Source organism: Girardinichthys multiradiatus, chromosome 12 (assembly GCF_021462225.1).
Source record: "Girardinichthys multiradiatus isolate DD_20200921_A chromosome 12, DD_fGirMul_XY1, whole genome shotgun sequence".
NCBI classification, from domain to species: Eukaryota; Metazoa; Chordata; class Actinopteri; order Cyprinodontiformes; family Goodeidae; genus Girardinichthys; species Girardinichthys multiradiatus.
The window spans coordinates 36400267-36421344 of NC_061805.1; the positions used below are offsets into that span (position 1 = coordinate 36400267).

The window sequence follows — 21078 nt, forward strand, 5'->3', positions numbered from 1 at the left end:
TTAGAATTACCTTAAATGGTTCCTCTTGTATAAGTGCATCCATGGCAACCACAGTCATGAGACGAGGCCGTCTGGTCATGGGATCATCAACATGCTCCAGACACACACTAAGAAACCCCCTTCCCCATCCAGAAAGGGCTCTGCCCGTTCCCATTGCTCCCAGTGTGTACTGGGCTCGAGAGGGGAGGGCATTATCACTCTGGGAAGTCCTCAAAGATCCCTGCTGAAGCAGCTGAGGTCGATTCAGGCCCCGCACTCCTCCTTCTGCCCCATCTTTATCAATGTCCAGGCTCTTAGTGCGCCCGGCTTGCTCTTTGGCTCCTCTCCTGCTCTGCTCATCTTCTTCCCCACTCTCTGTATTTTCCTTGTTATCCTGTTCCTCTCCCAGTACCCCAAAAATCAACCCACCGAGGTCAAGGGTAAAGAGATCGTAGAACTTGGAGCAGGATGTAGCGAGGTAGACCTTGTGTGCAAAGACACGATTGGAGCCGCCTTGCAAAAGGAAAAGAACATCCGCACAAAGAGGCTGACAGAAAAGGGAGTCAGGGCCTTCGCCATGTGTGGGCGGTGGGTCAGGGATGCCCACTATGGGGCGTGGTGGTCGAGGAGGCAGGAAAGGTGCCTGAAGAAGGGGTCTCTGGACCTTTTTCAGGTGGGACTTCCAGAACTGCAGGTGTCGACGGGAAATGAGGGCTGCACGGATGGCATTGTCAAATACATCTTTGACTCCAAACTGGGCAACAATGCTCGTCTCATAGTAAGGAATCCCAAGTTCTTTTGCCACCTCGTGGCCTCTCTCTGGAGGAAGGATGTCTGTTGGTTTGATGGGCCTGTGAGTCATACATGATAAAGTTCAACCAAATAAGTAGGGTAAAAGTTATATAATACCAATACCAATCATTCATGCAAAGATAAGTTAGCTGGTGCACATTTTATATGGAGACCATTTAACATTCCTCAACAAAAACACTAAACACAAATGCTGTAAATACAGTGATAGCAGTTTTTATGGTTGGCTTTATTTCTTTTTTTTTTTTTGTATTATTGACGTTCTTCTCTTATCATGTCAACTAAGATCTATTGGTCCTACTCACCATGGTATCTCTGCGAAAAGCTATTCTTTCCTTACATTTAGACTTTTTTGTCTTTTTGTGTTTGTATTACATTGGGTCTCAAAAAAGTTCATATTCAGGTTAAATATATAAAATATTAAAATGTTTTTGGGATTTTAACCTGAAAAACAAACACATTTCTTAGAAAGATAAAAGTAAAATAAATTAAAAACTTGTAATAACCTAATTATTTAAGTGGTCACGACTTTAAACTAAAACTTTGTTGAACTGCCTTTTAATTCAATTTCAGTATTCAGCTTTATTTGACAGGAATCTATATTAGCATGCCACATTTCTGCATTCTCCCATGTAAAATCTATGAAAATGTAACAGATTCTGAAGGCATATATTGTCTACAGTTCTTTGTAGGATTGTAAACTTTAATTTTCCTCTAATGGGGTAATACATGTGACTGAAATTTGGAACCATTCATAAATTCCTTTACCTTGATTAAAGCCCCATCTCCATCTTAAGAAGGAAACCTTGCCACTGCCATGTTTATTTGTTGCTATGGTGCTCTCTTGTGTTTTGTCCCAAACATACTATTTGAATGTGTTGCCAAAACTTTAAGGTAAGTTTCATCAGATCATAACATATTGTCCCACCGATATTTGGGAGATTTTACCCAGGCTTTGATATTTCCTTGTAAGAAAATGCTTTTTCTCACAGCCTTAGTCCTTCAAATGGGTATATAGAGAATATACAGGGGTTGGACAATGAAAGTGAAACACCTGTCATTTTAGTGTGGGAGGTTTCATGGCTAAATTGGACCAGCCTGGTAGCCAGTCTTCATTGATTGCACATTGCACCAGTAAGAGCAGAGTGTGAAGGTTCAATTAGCAGGGTAAGAGCACAGTTTTGCTCAAAATATTGAAATGCACACAACATTATGGGTGACATACCAGAGTTCAAAAGAGGACAAATTATTGGTGCACGTCTTGCTGGCGCATCTGTGACCAAGACAGCAAGTCTTTGTGATGTATCAAGAGCCACGGTATCCAGGGTAATGTCAGCATACCACCAAGAAGGACGAACCACATCCAACAGGATTAACTGTGGACGCAAGAGGAAGCTGTCTGAAAGGGATGTTCGGGTGCTAACCCGGATTGTATCCAAAATCCCATAAAACCACGGCTGCCCAAATCACGGCAGAATTAAATGTGCACCTCAACTCTCCTGTTTCCACCAGAACTGTCCGTCGGGAGCTCCAAAGGGTCAATATACACGGCTGGGCTGTTATAGCCAAACATTTGGTCACTCATGCCAATGCCAAACGTCGGTTTCAATGGTGCAAAGAGCGCAAATCTTGGGCTGTGGACAATGTGAAACATGTACTGTTCTCTGATGAGTCCACCTTTAATGTTTTCCCCACATCCAGGAGAGTTATGGTGTGGAGAAGCCCAACGAAGCGTACCACCCAGACTGTTGCATGCCCAGAGTGAAGCATGGGGGTGGATCAGTGATGGTTTGGGCTGCCATATCATGGCATTCCCTTGGCCCAATACTTGTGCTAGATGGGCGTGTCACTGTCAAGGACTACCGAACCATTCTTGAGGACCATGTGCATCGAATGGTTCAAACATTGTATCCTGAAGGCGGTGCCGTGTATCAGGATGACAACGCACCAATACACACAGCAAGACTGGTGAAAGATTGGTTTGATGAACATGAAAGTGAAGTTGAACATCTCCCATGGTCTGCACAGTCACCAGTTCTAAATATTATTGAGCCACTTTGGGGTGTTTTGGAGGAGCGAGTCAGGAAACGTTTTCCTCCACTAGTATCACGTAGTGACCTGGCCACTATCCTGCAAGAAGAATGGCTTTAAATCCCTCTGACCACTGTGCAGGACTTGTATATGTCATTCCCAAGACGAATTGACGCTGTATTGGCTGCAAAAGGAGGCCCTACACCATACTAATAAATTATTGTGGTCTAAAACCAGGTGTTTCAGTTTCATTGTCCAACCCCTGTAGGACATTGTTGTCACATGTAGAAATTCCTCCAGCTCCTTCAGTGTTGCTGTAAGCCTTTTAGCAATTTCCATGACCAGTTTTAGTCTCATCTCTTCATCAATACTGGACTTATATTTATATTATATTGTAGATATGTTTGTACTGTTTAATTTGTACTGTATTGCACCGACTACGCCAAAACAAATTCCTTGTATGTCCAAAAACGTACTTGGCAATAAAGCTTTTCTGATTCTGATTCTGATTCTGAAATGTCCAGTTTTTGTAATGTAACTACTGTTTCACATTTTCTCAAATTAGCAATAAATGTCTTCATTGTGCCATAATACTGTGGAACAGTCTTTTTGCAGACTGATACCTTTGATCACTGAGATCCTTCTTGTCTTTTGTAATGCTTCTGAAAATCCTGGCTTTAGCTAAAGGGTATACATGTGGAGAAGTCAGGAAAATCCCACTATGACAGCTGAACTTTATTTCAGGTTAACCAATATAATTGATGGTTGGTGTGAACTTAAGACTGAAAGCTGAAAATAACTCACAATGTGAGAATAAGAATAAGGTCCCACTGGAATCCCTTGAACCTGTTTTTGAGCAGCATCGGACACAGCTTGCAATATACAAACAAGCAAGGTTGAAAGCCACATTGTGACCGGCTGTGTCTCAGAATGATTGCTAATGCATAATGAGGAAGGCGTCTCACTTTGCTAATGGCCGTCTTGCACGGTTAACTGCATCTAGGTCAGCATAGCGCAGATCCAGCTGGCAGCCGACCAGGATGATGGGTGTTCGGGGACAGAAGTGCTTGATCTCTGGAAACCACATGGTGCGAACGTGGCGCAGGGAATTGGGATTAGCCAGAGAGAAGCAGAGTACCACTACATCAGACCTACAGGGAAAGATGAGAGAGAAAACTTTTTAAATTATCTACAAACAAAATAAGAGACAGGAAAGACAGAAGTGGGTAGAGGGGAGCTGAGTTGCTCCGTCATAAGCAGGCAATGTCAGTCAAAAGAGGGCATTTGGGCTTTGAAGGATGTATGGGAACAGAAAAGAGAGAAACAAAAAAAAGGGCTACTGCTGAGTCATGGAACATGTTGTCAGTTTGTATTAAAACTTGTGCAAAGTGCATATGGAGGAAGCTTGTTCAGCTTCTGCAAGGCATTGAGGGAGCACAGGCAGTGCTTATGTGGAGGCTAGAAGGTGTGTTTGTGAGGGGGTCACAATGTGAGTCTAAGCCTCTGGGCTGGTCATTTGTGTGGCTCGAGCCTATTTCTTTCTGTTGCGTAAATCTCCCTAAGACCTTGAAAGCAACAATAGTCACAAAACAGAGGTCTAAAAATAGTTCTGGACTTGCATTCACAATCAGACCCATCCAACGTGTTTAAACAGGCAGACTGCAGCACTTAACAGAACATCACTAATGACAACCTGGTGCATGCCTGCCTACTTCTAGGTAATGTTTGGGGTGGATCATTAACTGTTGCTGAAAAGGCAAAAAATATATATTATTTGTAACTCATCAACCTCTAAAACAACACAAAACGCAGGACTTTTAGCATCAATAGCAAATGAATACTCAGACTTATGTAACATGTGGTACATTAATCATCACAGGTAGCCTAAGGACAATATATTATATATATACAGGGGTTGGACAATGAAACTGAAACACCTGTCATTTTAGTGTGGGAGGTTTCATGGCTAAATTGGACCAGCCTGGTAGCCAGTCTTCATTGATTGCACATTGCACCAGTAAGAGCAGAATGTGAAGGTTCAATTAGCAGGGTAAGAGCACAGTTTTGCTCAAAATATTGAAATGCACACAACATTATGGGTGACATACCAGAGTTCAAAAGAGGACAAATTATTGGTGCACGTCTTGCTGGCGCATCTGTGACCAAGACAGCAAGTCTTTGTGATGTATCAAGAGCCACGGTATCCAGGGTAATGTCAGCATACCACCAAGAAGGACGAACCACATCCAACAGGATTAACTGTGGACGCAAGAGGAAGCTGTCTGAAAGGGATGTTCGGGTGCTAACCTGGATTGTATCCACGGCTGCCCAAATCACGGCAGAATTAAATGTGCACCTCAACTCTCCTGTTTCCACCAGAACTGTCCGTCAGGAGCTCCACAGGGTCAATATACACGGCTGGGCTGCTATAGCCAAACCTTTGGTCACTCATGCCAATGCCAAACGTCGGTTTCAATGGTGCAAGGAGCGCAAATCTTGGGCTGTGGACAATGTGAAACATGTATTGTTCTCTGATGAGTCCACCTTTACTGTTTTCCCCACATCCGGGATAGTTACAGTGTGGAGAAGCCCCAACGAAGCGTACCACCCAGACTGTTGCATGCCCAGAGTGAAGCATGGGGGTGGATCAGTGATGGTTTGGGCTGCCATATCATGGCATTCCCTTGGCCCAATACTTGTGCTAGATGGGCGTGTCAGTGCCAAGGACTACCGAACCATTCTTGAGGACCATGTGCATCGAATGGTTCAAACATTGTATCCTGAAGGCGGTGCCGTGTATCAGGATGACAACGCACCAATACACACAGCAAGACTGGTGAAAGATTGGTTTGATGAACATGAAAGTGAAGTTGAACATCTCCCATGGTCTGCACAGTCACCAGTTCTAAATATTATTGAGCCACTTTGGGGTGTTTTGGAGGAGCGAGTCAGGAAACGTTTTCCTCCACCAGTATCACGTAGTGACCTGGCCACTATCCTGCAAGAAGAATGGCTTAAAATCCCTCTGACCACTGTGCAGGACTTGTATATGTCATTCCCAAGACGAATTGACGTTGTATTGGCTGCAAAAGGAGGCCCTACATCATACTAATAAATTATTGTGGTCTAAAACCAGGTGTTTCAGTTTCATTGTCCAACCCCTGTAAATATATTATATTGCAGTTTTTGACATTTGCCAAGCATCCAGTATTTATCAGAAGATGTGAAGTAAATCATTGGCTGAACTTGACAGCAGCATTATGCAACAGTTAAATATGCCTCATTTCCTTGAGGAAAATACCTACACACCAGGAATTATGTTTTATTAGACAACAAAGTCTGTGCTGTTGAAGAAATGTAGTTTTACTTCCGTTTAACAATATTGGAACATTCTTGAAGAGGCTTTTTGGAGTAATTTGATTGACCACATAGATGAAGGGAACCTAATGTTAGATAGCTAAGTTCATATGCCTCATTTGACTTAAGACACATTCAGCTGGGATACGTTTGCTGTTCTGATTTCACAGTCCTCTTTATTTTAACCAGGATAATCTCTGAAAAGCTCCCAAGGACACAATATACAACAGCAGGAACTGAAATCACGGTGCACACACACACAGCCACGCAAACTCCCATTGGCACTTTTTCAAAAGGATTATTACTACGGCTTATCCAGAAAGTAACCCTTTCCAGTATATATATATATGGGTATATATATATATATATATATATATATATATATATATATATATATATATATATATATATATATATCTCCAAAGATAAACTGTTCTTCTGATGAAGTAATTCTGGCATTACTTGGATGTATTTTTGGACTCTAAATTATTCTAAAAACTAAAATCTCTCTTCATTATTAGCTTTATTGCAAAGACCTAAAGGTTTTCAGCTTAAACAGACTTGTATTTAAAACTGTTCCCGTTTTCATGCAACTTAACAAATACTGCATCTGAAGAAAACTAACCCCAGAACATGACGCATCACCACATTTCAGTGTGGATATGGTTTCCTTTTGGTGATGTTCTGTGTTGTTCTTTTGTTGAATAGTGGCTTGAAGTTCTAGCATGGTTCCATCAGACTGTAACACATCCTCTATAAGGTCTTAGCTCCTAAATGTAGTTTTAGATTGTACAGGTCCTTCTCAAAATATTAGCATATTGTGATAAAGTTCATTATTTTCCATAATGTCATGATGAAAATTTAACATTCATATATTTTAGATTCATTGCACACTAACTGAAATATTTCAGGTCTTTTATTGTCTTAATACAGATGATTGTGGCATACAGCTCATGAAAACCCCAAATTCCTATCTCACAAAATTAGCATATCATTAAAAGGGTCTCTAAACGAGCTATGAACCTAATCATCTGAATCAACGAGTTAACTCTAAACACCTGCAAAAGATTCCTGAGGCCTTTAAAACTCCCAGCCTGGTTCATCACTCAAAACCCCAATCATGGGTAAGACTGCCGACCTGACTGCTGTCCAGAAGGCCACTATTGACACCCTCAAGCAAGAGGGTAAAACACAGAAAGAAATTTCTGAACGAATAGGCTGTTCCCAGAGTGTTGTATCAAGGCACCTCAGTGGGAAGTCTGTGGGAAGGAAAAAGTGTGGCAGAAAACGCTGCACAACGAGAAGAGGTGACCGGACCCTGAGGAAGATTGTGGAGAAGGGCCGATTCCAGACCTTGGGGGATCTGCGGAAGCAGTGGACTGAGTCTGGAGTAGAAACATCCAGAGCCACCGTGCACAGGCGTGTGCAGGAAATGGGCTACAGGTGCCGCATTCCCCAGGTCAAGCCACTTTTGAACCAGAAACAGCGGCAGAAGCGCCTGACCTGGGCTACAGAGAAGCAGCACTGGACTGTTGCTCAGTGGTCCAAAGTACTTTTTTCGGATGAAAGCAAATTCTGCATGTCATTCGGAAATCAAGGTGCCAGAGTCTGAAGGAAGACTGGGGAGAAGGAAATGCCAGAAGTCCAGTGTCAAGTACCCAGTCAGTGATGGTCTGGGGTGCCGTGTCAGCTGCTGGTGTTGGTCCACTGTGTTTTATCAAGGGCAGGGTCAATGCAGCTAGCTATCAGGAGATTTTGGAGCACTTCATGCTTCCATCTGCTGAAAAGCTTTATGGAGATGAAGATTTCATTTTTCAGCACGACCTGGCACCTGCTCACAATGCCAAAACCACTGGTAAATGGTTTACTGACCATGGTATCACTGTGCTCAATTGGCCTGCCAACTCTCCTGACCTGAACCCCATAGAGAATCTGTGGGATATTGTGAAGAGAACGTTGAGAGACTCAAGACCCAACACTCTGGATGAGCTAAAGGCCGCTATTGAAGCATCGTGCGCCTCCTTAAGACCTCAGCATTGCCACAGGCTGATTGCCTCCATGCCACGCCGCATTGAAGCAGTCATTTCTGCAAAAGGATTCCCGACCAAGTATTGAGTGCATAACTGTACATGATTATTTGAAGGTTGACGTTTTTTGTATTAAAAACACTTTTCTTTTATTGGTCGGATGAAATATGCTAATTTTGTGAGATAGGAATTTTGGGTTTTCATGAGCTGTATGCCAAAATCATCCGTATTAAGACAATAAAAGACCTGAAATATTTCAGTTAGTGTGCAATGAATCTAAAATATATGAATGTTAAATTTTCATCATGACATTATGGAAAATAATGAACTTTATCACAATATGCTAATTTTTTGAGAAGGACCTGTAGTGTTGCTACCAGGCTCTAGGCTGTCTTCCTGATCAGTTTAGGTCTTATTTTTTAATCAATTATGGAGAAAGGTCCAGTTTTAGTATTGTCATTGATATTCCAGTTTTTCACGTATTGATGACTGTCTTTAGTTTGCCATGGTGCATCCTTTTCTTGACTGATAACCTTGTACAATAAGATCATTTTGATTGTTTGTAGCCTGCAAACTGTGGCTTTAGGTACATGATGTAAATCAGCAAATGCCACAAAAACCTACTAAGACAACTGAACCTTATTTTATGAGAAACCTAAAGCAGGTATGATTGAATGGGAGAAACTAAATCAAATGATACTTCTGCAAAGTATTAGTTTATTTTGTTAAATGTTTTCCTCTAATAGATTTGCTTGAAAATAAAAAGGGAAACAAAATAACCTACCTCATGTTACATTGGGTTTAACCTATTTTCCAGCAGTTACTCCTTTCCCCAACTCATTCTAACAAGGCATGTGACAGTGTGAAGTTCTGAGTTTTATGTCAAAAAAAGCCCATCCAGGCTTCAGGAGGGTCAAAGAGCAGCTACATGTCAAGGGTATAGAGAAAATACACATGTTAATGAAGGAGGCTAAGTGCTCAGGAAAATGAGTTGCAAGGCTGGCTTAGATAAATAGGGGGAGAAGCAGAGTTGGAAATAAAAAAGGAGGATGGGTAAGACACAATGCTTGGTGTTGTTTTCATGCAGGGCAAAATCAGCTGAGCTGGCACTATGTTTCTAATCAGCTGACTCGAGGCTCACAGGGTGGATAGATGTGCACCCACACATACATGCATGTGTGCGCACATCCAAATAAAGGCATAGACACACACACACTCACAAACAACAGCAAATCACCAAGCAAATGTACAGACATTTAGACAGTGGGTAAACACAACAGAGGGAGGGAAATTTGAACTGCAAACTAATCTCCATGCAGCTGACAAATACATAAATGAAGTCTGTCACATACAAACCCTTTATATAAAAGGGAACAAGGTGACACCTTATGCAAAGCCCCTCTCAACAACCTTGACACATCGTACAGGCTTTTTAGTCTGGTGAGCACATGGATGTATGTGAAAATTGTGAGATTTTCTGTGCTGATTAATGAAAATAACCTATTACGCAACTGTATGAAAGAACAAACATCTCAAAATAACCCAAATCACTCTCTGGAAAAGAACCACATTTTAAAATAGAGTACTAAATAAATTAAACCTATGATATGTATCATAGATTTTCTATCTTTTGCTAGTGTGTTTCAGGGTTTTGTTGTTAAAATTTGTTGACTTTGCTGACATATCTGGCATTTACTGATTGTATTTTAGCAATAAATTCTTCTGCATTTCATGACAATAAAGCAGCTTTGATTGGAGAAAGGAGGATAAAGGGATCATCCAATCATCTCTTATGGAGGAAGGATGTAACAGCTTGAATGAATGTTCAACACAAAAGAGAAGAAAAAATCAACAGTTGGATTACATAACAAATATGCATACATGATTATTTCAATAAATTAATATATCGCTTAAAATGAAAACTAAATAAATCCCCAAAGCTCAAATGTAAAGTTGGCCTTAGGCACCATGGTTGTGTAGGCCATGGCTCCACGTTATATTCTAATTTTCTGAGAAACAGAAATTTGTGTTTACATACAGTTGTAAGTCATGATCATCAAAATGAATAGAAATATGTACATCCTTTATGTATTTCATTCTGAGTGCAATAAAAATATATAGCATAAATGTATCTTTTGGAATTGAATTACTAAAATAAATAAACTATTTTTTGATGTTCTGATTTGAGATTTATTTGCATATTTGTACAAATTTGTTTATCGTTCGTTCGTCGTCTTCCGCTTTATCCGGGACCGGGTCGCGGGGGCAGCAGACTCAGCAGAGACGTCCAGACGTCCCTCTCTCCAGACACCTCCTCCAGTTCCTCCAGGGGAAGCCCAAGGCGTTCCCAGGCCAGCCGAGAGACATAGTCCCTCCAGCGTGTCCTGGGCTGTCCCCTGGGCCTCCTCCCGGTGGGACGTGCCTGGAACACCTCCCGAGGAAGGCGTCCAGGAGGCATCCGGTATAGATGCCCGAGCCACCTCAACTGGCTCCTCTCGATGTGGAGGAGCAGCGGCTCTACTCCGAGCCCCTCCCGGATGGCCGAGCTCCTCACCCTATCTCTAAGGGAGTGCCCGGCCACCCTACGGAGGAAGCTCATTTCAGCCGCTTGTATCCGTGATCTCGTTCTTTCGGTCATGACCCAAAGTTCATGCCCATAGGTGAGGGTAGGAACGTAGACCGACCAGTAAATTGAGAGCTTTGCTTTTCGGCTCAGCTCTCTCTTCACCACAATGGACCGGCACAGCGCCCCCATTACTGTGGCAGCCGCACCAATCCGTCTGTCGATCTCCCGCTCCATTCTTCCCTCACTTGTGAACAAGACCCCGAGATACTTAAACTCCTCCACTTGAGGCAGGAACTCCCCTCCAACCTGAAGAGGACAAGCCACCCTTTTCCGGTCGAGTACCATGGCCTCGGACTTGGAGGAGCTGATCCTCATCCCAGCCGCTTCACACTCGGCTGCGAACCGCCACAGCGCATGCTGTAGGTCTTGGCTAGAGGGGGCCAGCAGGACCACGTCATCCGCAAAAAGAAGAGACGAAATCCACTGGTCCCCAAACCAGACCCCCTCCGGCCCTTGGCTGCGTCTAGAAATCCTGTCCATAAAAGTTATGAACAGGACCGGTGACAAAGGGCAGCCCTGCCGGAGTCCAACATGCACTGGGAACAGGTCCGACTTAGTGCCGGCAATGCGGACCAAACTCCTGCTCCGCTCGTACAGGGACCGGATGGCCCCTAATAAAGGGCCCCCGATTCCATACTCCTGGAGCACCCCCCACAGGGCATCACGAGGGACACAGTCGAATGCCTTCTCCAGGTCCACAAAACACATGTGAACCGGTTGGGCAAACTCCCACGAACCCTCGAGCACCCTGTAGAGGGTATAGAGCTGGTCCAGTGTTCCACGGCTGGGACGAAAACCACACTGCTCCTCCTGAAGCAGAGGTTCGACTATCGGTCGCACTCTCCTCTCCAATACCCTGGCGTAGGCCTTACCAGGGAGGCTGAGGAGTGTGATCCCCCTGTAGTTGGAACACACCCTCCGGTCCCCCTTCTTATAAAGGGGGACCACCACCCCAGTCTGCCAATGCAGAGGCACTGTCCCCGACCGCCACGCAATGTTGAAGAGGCGTGTCAACCATGACAGCCCTACAACATCCAGAGACTTGAGGTACTCAGGGTGGATCTCATCCACCCCCGAAGCCTTGCCACCTCGGTGACTTCAGCCTGGGTGATGAAAGAGTCCAACCCCGAGTCCCCAGCCTCTGTTTCCACCACGGAATGCGTGATGGCAGGATTGAGGAGATCCTCGAAGTACTCCTTCCACCGCCCGATAATGTCCTCAGTCGAGGTTAGCAGTCTCCCGCCCCCACTATAAACAGTGTTGGCAAAGCACTGCTTCCCCCTCCTGAGGCGCCGGACGGTTTGCCAGAATCGCTTCGAGGCCAACCGGTAGTCCTTCTCCATGGCCTCACCGAACTCTTCCCAGGCCCGGGTTTTTGCCTCTGCCACAGCCCGGGCCGCAGCACGCTTGGCCTCACGGTACCCGTCAGCCGCCTCAGGAGTCCCACAAGCCAACCACAGCCGATAGGACTCCTTCTTCAGCTTAACAGCATCCCTTACTGCCGGTGTCCACCACCGGGTTCTGGGATTGCCGCCACGACAGGCACCGCAGACCTTACGGCCGCAGCTATGGGCAGCAGCATCGACAATAGATGCGGAGAACATGGTCCACTCGGACTCTATGTCTCCAACATCCCCCGGGATCTGGTCGAAGCTCTCCCGGAGGTGGGAGTTGAATACATCCCTGGCCGAAGGCTCCGCCAGGCGTTCCCAGCAGACCCTCACTATGCGCTTGGGCCTGCCAAGTCTGTCTGGCTTTCTCCTCCTCCAGCGGATCCAACTCACCACCAGGTGATGATCAGTGGACAGCTCAGCCCCTCTCTTCACCCGAGTGTCCAAAACATGCGGCCGAAGGTCTGATGATATGACAACAAAGTCGATCATCGACCTCCTGCCTAGGGTGTCCTGGTGCCAAGTGCACTGATGGACACCCTTATGTTTGAACATGGTGTTCGTTATGGACAATCCGTGACTAGCACAGAAGTCCAATAACAAAACACCACTCGGATTCAGATCGGGGAGGCCATTCCTCCCAATCACGCCTCTCCAGGTGTCACTGTCGTTCCCCACGTGGGCGTTGAAGTCCCCCAGCAGAATAATGGAGTCCCCGGGAGGGGCACTATCCAGCACCCCCGACAGGGACGCCAAGAAGGCCGGGTACTCCGCACTACCACTCGGCCCGTAGGCTGAAATGATAGTCAGAGACCTCTCCCCAACCCGAAGGCGCAGGGATACGACCCTCTCATCCACTGGGGTAAACCCCAACACGAGACGGCTGAGCTGGGGGGCAACAAGCAAACCCACACCAGCCCGCCGCCTCTCCCCGTGGGCCACTCCAGAGTAGAAGAGAGTCCAACCCCTCTCAAGGAGATGGGTTCCAGAGCCCACGCTGTGCGTGGAGGCGAGCCCGACTATTTCTAGTTGATATCTCTCGACCTCCCGCACAAGCTCAGGCTCCTTCCCCCCCAGCGAGGTGACATTCCACATCCCTAGAGCCAGCCTAAGCATCCGGGGATCGGGCCGCTGAGGTCTCCACCTTCGTCCGCCACCCAATCCTCTTTGCACCGGTCCCTCACGGTTCTCCCTGCAGGTGGTGGGCCCACTGGGGGATGGCCTCGCGCCTCTCGTTCGGGCTTGGCCCGGCCGGGTCCCGCGAGGAGCAACCCGGCCACCAGGCGCTCTCCGACGAGTCCCGACCCCAGGCCTGGCTCCAGGGTGGGACCCCGGCTCCGCCATACCGGGCGACGTCACGTGCCTCGATATTTTGTTCTTCATGAGGGGTTCTTGAACCATTCTTTGTCTGACCCATCACTTAGAGCCTGTTTGCCATGGGAGACCCTACCAGGGGCATTTAGGCCCCAGACAACATAGCCTCTAGGATCATTTGAGCACTCAAACCCCTCCACCACGTTAAGGTGACGGTTCAAGGAGGGGTTCAAATTTGTTTATGTGTGTTTAAAAAGTCTGTTAAATTCTAATCATAAGTTTCCAATTTCCAGATCCAGCCAAATACATTTTTTAGATCCATCCGGCAGTCAGTTTGTTAAAATAACTGAAAACTGTGTTATTGTTCCAAGCTCTTGTCCACATTAACAACATTTCCAGGTAATTAACCCTGTTGTCCACCATCAGTTGCATTATTGGGTCAGTAACTACGTTCAGGCTGGTGGACAGCTTAAAGCTGTGTGTTTATGTGCACTCTCACCTGCCATAGGCAAATCGTCTGTCTTTGTGATGATCCCCAAATGTGTCCCAAAGCCTCAGGGACACGCTGACCTCATCCACCACATCCCGAGATCTCTCCAGCACCTACAGCGTAGACACATATCACTGTAATCAGGTCAAAGGTTTTGCGTTTATTTAGAATATTTCAGTTTTATTTGGATAAAAGGAATGATCGGTCATAAGGCTTAAAAAAGAACAAGCAGAGATCAAACTAAATGGTGTATAGTGGCTCTTAAAATGAAATGTTTGGACTAATGAAATAACAGGATTAGTCGCAAGAAAATGCTAGGATGTGTCTATTTATGGCTTCTTTTCTTACACTGTGTGTGTGTGTGTGTACGGGGGGGGGGGGGTAGTGTGTGCCCACCTCCTGGCATACTCGATACTGGTCAATGGCCCAGACAGTTGGCACGTGGGTGGCAAGCAGCTGATACTGTGTGAGCGTGGCATTGCAGGCCCGAGCACAGATTAGCCTGGTCTTGCCTACTGCATTGTCCCCCACCACCACACATTTGATGGTTTCCACATTGGGCCGCTCATAGTCTGTGTCTATATCCATGGAAAGGGCTCTGGGGAACATGAGACAGGAGAGGGAAAAAGAAGAAAACAGGTTAATCCAAAATGTGTGGAAATGAATATCAAGATTTAGAAAGCATCATGGGAGGAGTGACAACACATTTTTTTTAAATGACAGCAATGGACAATGGTAGCAGCAACAACCCCAGTGCTGCATGGTCCAGTGTACAGAGACCTCTGCCAAACCCTACAACAGAACACATGGTTCCCACTCACAAGCTGAGCAATAGAGACTGCAGAGCTATTTCTGTCACAGCACAAAAAGAGAGAGAGAGAGATGGATGAGCAGACAAAGAGAGACTTCACTGAAGGTCACTGTCCTCAGCTTCCCTTGTGCCATCTGCACCCAGTTTGCCACCTTTTTAAAACACTAGGAGCATTTTCACTTTAGTCTTGGAATAATGGTTTTTAAATGGTCATAGTGCTTGGTGAAACTCGCCTTCTGCTACCGGGTGTTGATCTACTCTATGCCTATTTCAGTGTGCAGGTCTTGCAAATCTGGCTTTTAGACTTAGATTTTTAGTCTCTTCACTCTTAAATGATGTAAACAGTGAGACACTACAATGTCCACAGGAGTATCACCAACTTAGCAATTTTCTCGCATAATTTAGCAAGATTATTTTAATTTTAAAAAAAAATTACTAACTACAAAACTAAACTACAAAACTTTTTCTGGTTTTACTGATGATTTTTGAAAAATCTAATGTACAAGCATCAGCAAGAATGTGAAAGCAACTTCTTGGACAGCAAATAGCTGCTTTCCATGTTGCCAACTGAGGAGTCGGCAACAATGATCCACAGAGAGCTCTTGTTATAAGGAAGCACTAGTTATTAAGTTTTGTAACATTTAAAATGAAAGGGAGAGGTTTCTGAAGAAATAATTTTCTGTAAGTTTTGTTTGCACAAAATTAACTAGAATCACACGGACATATGATAAAAGTTGATTATCAACAAGTAATATGGGAACAAAGAGAAAACATGCTATTGTTAGCTTAGTGCTAAAGCAAAAAGACAGATTAAAACAGCAGGAGCAAGAGGTGCATTTATTTAAGAGTATAGTTGCATGTCAGATCAGATATATGTATAGAACAAAATGGTGAAGAGTGTTTTTACTTCATCTGACATGGGTTATAATGTTATGACTGATTAGTATATATAGCTTTGCAGTTAACTGCAAAATTATTCATACCCTTGGCAGATTAAGGTTTTAAGTGATCTTTATATTTGAGCAACATGTTATTTTTAATGCCTCAGTCATTAGAAGACATGACGTTGGAACCAAAATTAGGTAGGATGTTATGTTTCATGTGCATTCACACTGCTTACCAATGATATGTATGGCCAGTTGGGTGGACTCTAATTACCCGTAATGCCCACACATGATATATATTTTTAGAGAGTGAGATACTAAAGCTCACAGAGAAAGGTGGGTACACATGTAATGGTAAAGAAAGAAAGAGTCAGAAAAATGTGGAATCTTCATAATTGACAATGTCTGCCCAATTTTCTGCAGTGGAATCACAATCACATTCTAATACCATCAAATGCAAATAATATTTGATAAATTAGTTTTGTCAAAAATTGATAATCCTTTTAGTTGTTTGATAATCTTTTGAGAGATGCCTTTCTCATTTTCTGATTGAATGAAAAACATTTGGAATCTAAATTTGCAAAAGGGTTGGACTTAGCTGTATTTTGATCAATAGGTTGCTTATAGCTCATCCTTACAAACAGTGCAAGGTCAACAGTTGGAGTGACAACTGTCTGGACAGTTATATGCACACTTTTACAAACACACACACATGCATACTCTCTAATATACACGTGGACAAAATGAAAAGTATTTTCTTTATCAAAACAGGGTTGGGTCCAGTCATTGAAGGGTTAAAGGAAAAACTAAATCATGAATGCACGAGTGACCACCTGTCAGCTAACCTCAGCCCAAGGTGGAAGCAGTTATGTAAAGCTCGGCCGACTTCCTGTTTTAAACTGAACAAACGCTGTGAAAAACTTATCAAAATCCCCTTAACATTAAACAGCTTACAAACATTTGTGACATGTCCAAACACTCGCTAACACTGCCCATTTAAAGACTTCCTGAAGGAATACACTTTATGACGGCAAAACTGAACGTCATCCAACAAACACATTCAAAGTCTGCAATTCTCCAGTCAGCTCATCCGTCATTGCAACTCATTCCAAGAGCCACAGCGGGACCCCATAAATAGAGCTACTGAAACATTTATGAAAGACTTCGCTTGTTATTCCACTGACGTGGATGCCAGCACAACGCCTCAGTTCAGGCCTTCAGTAACAGACACCAGTAGCTAAAAATGACCACTACTCATCAGACATATGAACCCTGTCTCACCTCCTGCTTCCCAGCCATGACCTGATTTTCTGGCATGCATTGTACTTCTTCTTTGTCTACAAAATTCAGTGTTGCTTTTTTACTGAAACACCTGAACATTTTTAACACTGGAAGCATATTTGTGTTTACAGATTTCCTTCTAAAGGGAGTAAAATTACCTCCACCAGGATGGGAAAATGCCATACCTATCTTTGTGAAACGGAGGAAAAGAGTTAACGAAAGGTTCTTTTTCAGGAGCATTGCCTGAATATGACTTTGGGAATTATACTTTTTCTTTGCCACCTATGTGGCTGTGACACATTTAGAGGCACGCACTAGTGGAAGACAGAACAGGCAATAAAAAAAGTAGCGCAACCTTGCAGTTATGTAACAGCAGCCTGCCAAATGTTGAAGGCAGCTGCCAAAGCAGCACTTCTCTCTGTGTAATGTGAAAAGATGAGATGAACTACCAGTTGTGAAAGCAACAATTGTACAACTTCTGCTTCGTTGTTCACATGTTTCAAAGAACACATGAGAGTGGGGGAAAAATTATGCTGGTTCTGAAACATCGCAGGAGAGAGGATATTTATCATGGTTATATCCCAGTGCTCCCTGTGTGACAGTGGATAAGCAGGGAAAACTGCAGAAAATAAAAGGCAGGAAGGGAATTGGTAATATTTCCAAAAGAGAGAGGAAGCAGCTCTGGAGGCACTAAGTCATGCCAACAAGGATAAAATGGGCAAGACCAGCAAAAACCTAGGGAACAAATCACAGCTGGTCCTGCTGTTGTATCTCTCTGCTCTGTAAAATATTATTCTCTTATGTAGAGAAACAACTGTTAAAAAAGAAAGAAGTGAGATGAGAGTATAGTCTATAATCCTTTACCGCAACTCTTTAGAGGCTGGAAGTCATCACAGGCCTGCATATGAGAGTGCATGTGCTCAAATGTGGTAATGAGCTTAGGGCCATCCATGCAGTGATGTAACCAGAAGGTGGCAGGGTGGTGGTCTGGTAATGAGATGTGAACACTATATCTAGGGGAATCTAGAGCGGCCAGCAATTCACCACGTCTGGGGCTGCACAGTGGGCCAAAAAATGTCCAGCCATACATCTGTCAACATATAGAACTAAACTCATTCTCTAGTGTTTGGACAGATAAAGTGACTTGCAAAAGTATTATAAGCCTTTAAACCTTTTCATTATTTGTCACAACAACAAACTTTAATGTTTTTACTGGAATATTTTTATGACAATTCAACACATATATCAAAATATGAAAAGTGTGGTATGCATATGTATTCAGACCCTTTTGTTACAATACACCTAAATAAAATTCAGCGCCACCAGCTGCCATCAAAACTCACCAAAGGCCAAAAGGAAACCTTTTGATCTCAATGCAAAATGCTATGTGTGGCAGAAAACTAACACTACACATCACCATCCCCGGCAGGGCACCCTGTCTATGGTGCCACATGCTGGTCAAGTAGAGATGCTTTTCTTCAACAAGGGCAAGGAAACTGGTCACACTTGTTGAGAAGATGGGTGCAGCTTAAATAAGAAGGTGCAAAAGACTTGAGAACAGGGATGGATGTTACTCTTCTACCAGGACCCCGACCCTAAACATAAATCTGTAAAGGAATGGTTTAGATCAAAGCACATTCATGAGATCAAACAGCCAAGTCAAAGCCCAAGCCTAAATCCAATTGAAAATTTGTGTCAGGGCTTAGAAATAGCTGTTTAGAGAAGTTCTACATCCAATCTGACTCATATTGAGTTATTTTGCCCAGACAAATGGGTAAAAATGTCAGCTCTAGATGTGCAGACAGTCTACACTTCTATTTGTAAGAAAAATTTAATACCATGCAGCGTTTTTATTTTTTTTAATTATTACATGGCTGAAAGATGAGCAGATGTAGAAATGCTGTGTTAACAGAGCAGTGCAACAGAAAGATAAGATGGACAGATTAGCTTTCAGTTCCAGTTAATCTATAGTGAACTTTTTACAGGCGTCTAGACTTTATCTGTTGGCTGGCTCTAACCAGGGCAGTAAATGACTCTACAAGGAAAAAGAGGTGCAACAGTAAAATGTGGATCTGTATTTCTCACTAGTGGACAATAATTTAATACAGAAACACAAGATATGTGGTTTACTTTAGCACCTCAAATATTTTATTTGAAGATTTACTTGGGAAAATAGACAAAAGATATATTTAATGTGCACAATGTCTGCCTCTTTGCAGATTTCCTTCAAGGCCAGAAAGGCTTTAGCAGATGATGTACAGTTTTCAATCATCCTGACCTCTCATTTTAATTTTTTGCACACAAAGTTAGAAAAATTTGCTCTATTCTTCTGGAAGTTGAGGCCCTCCAGCTGAACCTGCTTAACTAAAGTTCCACGTAATGCTACAGCTCACTGCTTCTTCATCCCTTCACATTATTCCAGTGCATCCCTTGTCTCCTCCCATCTTTGTTGCTCAGGTTCAACGTCTGCATCGCATTTCCTTCAGTCTTCTTGTAGTAGTCAGTAACCTAACTGTGAGCTCAGACTTTTCTGAATCGTAACCAAGAAGTAGCGATCAACAAAAATTGTTCACACGCCATCCCAACCTGCACTTCCTCTGTCTCTCTGTTATCAGAATCAGCTTTATTGCCAAGTTCGTACATACAGGTCCTTCTCAAAATATTAGCATATTGTGATAAAGTTCATTATTTTCCATAATGTCATGATGAAAATTTAACATTCATATATTTTACATTCATTGCACACTAACTGAAATATTTCAGGTCTTTTATTGTCTTAATACGGATGATTTTAGCATACAGCTCATGAAAACCCAAAATTCCTATCTCACAAAATTAGCATATCATTAAAAGGGTCTCTAAACGAGCTATGAACCTAATCATCTGAATCAACAAGTTAACTCTAAACACCTGCAAAAGATTCCTGAGGCCTTTCAAACTCCCAGCCTGGTTCATCACTCAAAACCTCAATCATGGGTAAGACTGCCGACTTGACTGCTGTCCAGAAGGCCACTATTGACACCATCAAGCAAGAGGGTAAGACACAGAAAGAAATTTCTGAACGAATAGGCTGTTCCCAGAGTGCTGTATCAAGGCACCTCAGTGGGAAGTCTGTGGGAAGGAAAAAGTGTGGCAGAAAACGCTGCACAACGAGAAGAGGTGACCGGACCCTGAGGAAGATTGTGGAGAAGGGCCGATTCCAGACCTTGGGGGACCTGCGGAAGCAGTGGACTGAGTCTGGAATAGAAACATCCAGAGCCACCGTGCACAGGCGTGTGCAGGAAATGGGCTACAGGTGCCGCATTCCCCAGGTCAAGTCACTTTTGAACCAGAAACAGCGGCAGAAGCGCCTGACCTGGGCTACAGAGAAGCAGCACTGGACTGTTGCAAAAGTGGTCCAAAGTACTTTTTTCGGATGAAAGCAAATTCTGCATGTCATTCGGAAATCAAGGTGCCAGAGTCTGGAGGAAGACTGGGGAGAAGGAAATGCCAAAATGCCAGAAGTCCAGTGTCAAGTACCCACAGTCAGTGATGGTCTGGGGTGCCGTGTCAGCTGCTGGTGTTGGTCCACTGTGTTTTATCAAGGGCAGGGTCAATGCAGCTAGCTATCAGGAGATTTTGGAGCACTTCATGCTTCCATCTGCTGAAAAGCTTTATGGAGATGAAGATTTCATTTTTCAGCACGACCTGGCACCTGCTCACAATGCCAAAACCACTGGTAAATGGTTTACTGACCATGGTATCACTGTGCTCAATTGGCCTGCCAACTCTCCTGACCTGAACCCCATAGAGAATCTGTGGGATATTATGAAGAGAACGTTGAGAGACTCAAGACCCAACACTCTGGATGAGCTAAAGGCCGCTATCGAAGCATCCTGGGCCTTTATAAGACCTCAGCAGTGCCACAGGCTGATTGCCTCCATGCCACGCCGCATTGAAGCAGTCATTTCTGCAAAAGGATTCCCGACCAAGTATTGAGTGCATAACTGTACATGATTATTTAAAGGTTGACGTTTTTTGTATTAAAAACACTTTTTTTTTTTTGGTCGGATGAAATATGCTAATTTTGTGAGATAG

The 21078-nt window shown here is 43.8% G+C and overlaps 1 protein-coding gene across 4 annotated transcripts in view; it reads right to left on the minus strand.

Annotated features, from left to right (window-relative positions):
* The window catches only part of rhobtb4 (Rho related BTB domain containing 4), a 68308-nt gene that overhangs the window by 14111 nt on the left and 33119 nt on the right, over window positions 1–21078 (minus strand). For all 4 annotated transcript variants that reach the window (XM_047381143.1, XM_047381146.1, XM_047381144.1 and 1 more), the window contains 4 exons: window positions 14422–14623; window positions 14035–14138; window positions 3786–3971; window positions 11–830 (listed from right to left, as the gene is read on the minus strand). In XM_047381143.1, coding sequence (XP_047237099.1) covers window positions 11–830; window positions 3786–3971; window positions 14035–14138; window positions 14422–14613 — 1302 coding nt within the window. In that variant the 5' untranslated portion in view covers window positions 14614–14623. The remainder of the gene's footprint in view (window positions 1–10; window positions 831–3785; window positions 3972–14034; window positions 14139–14421; window positions 14624–21078) is intronic.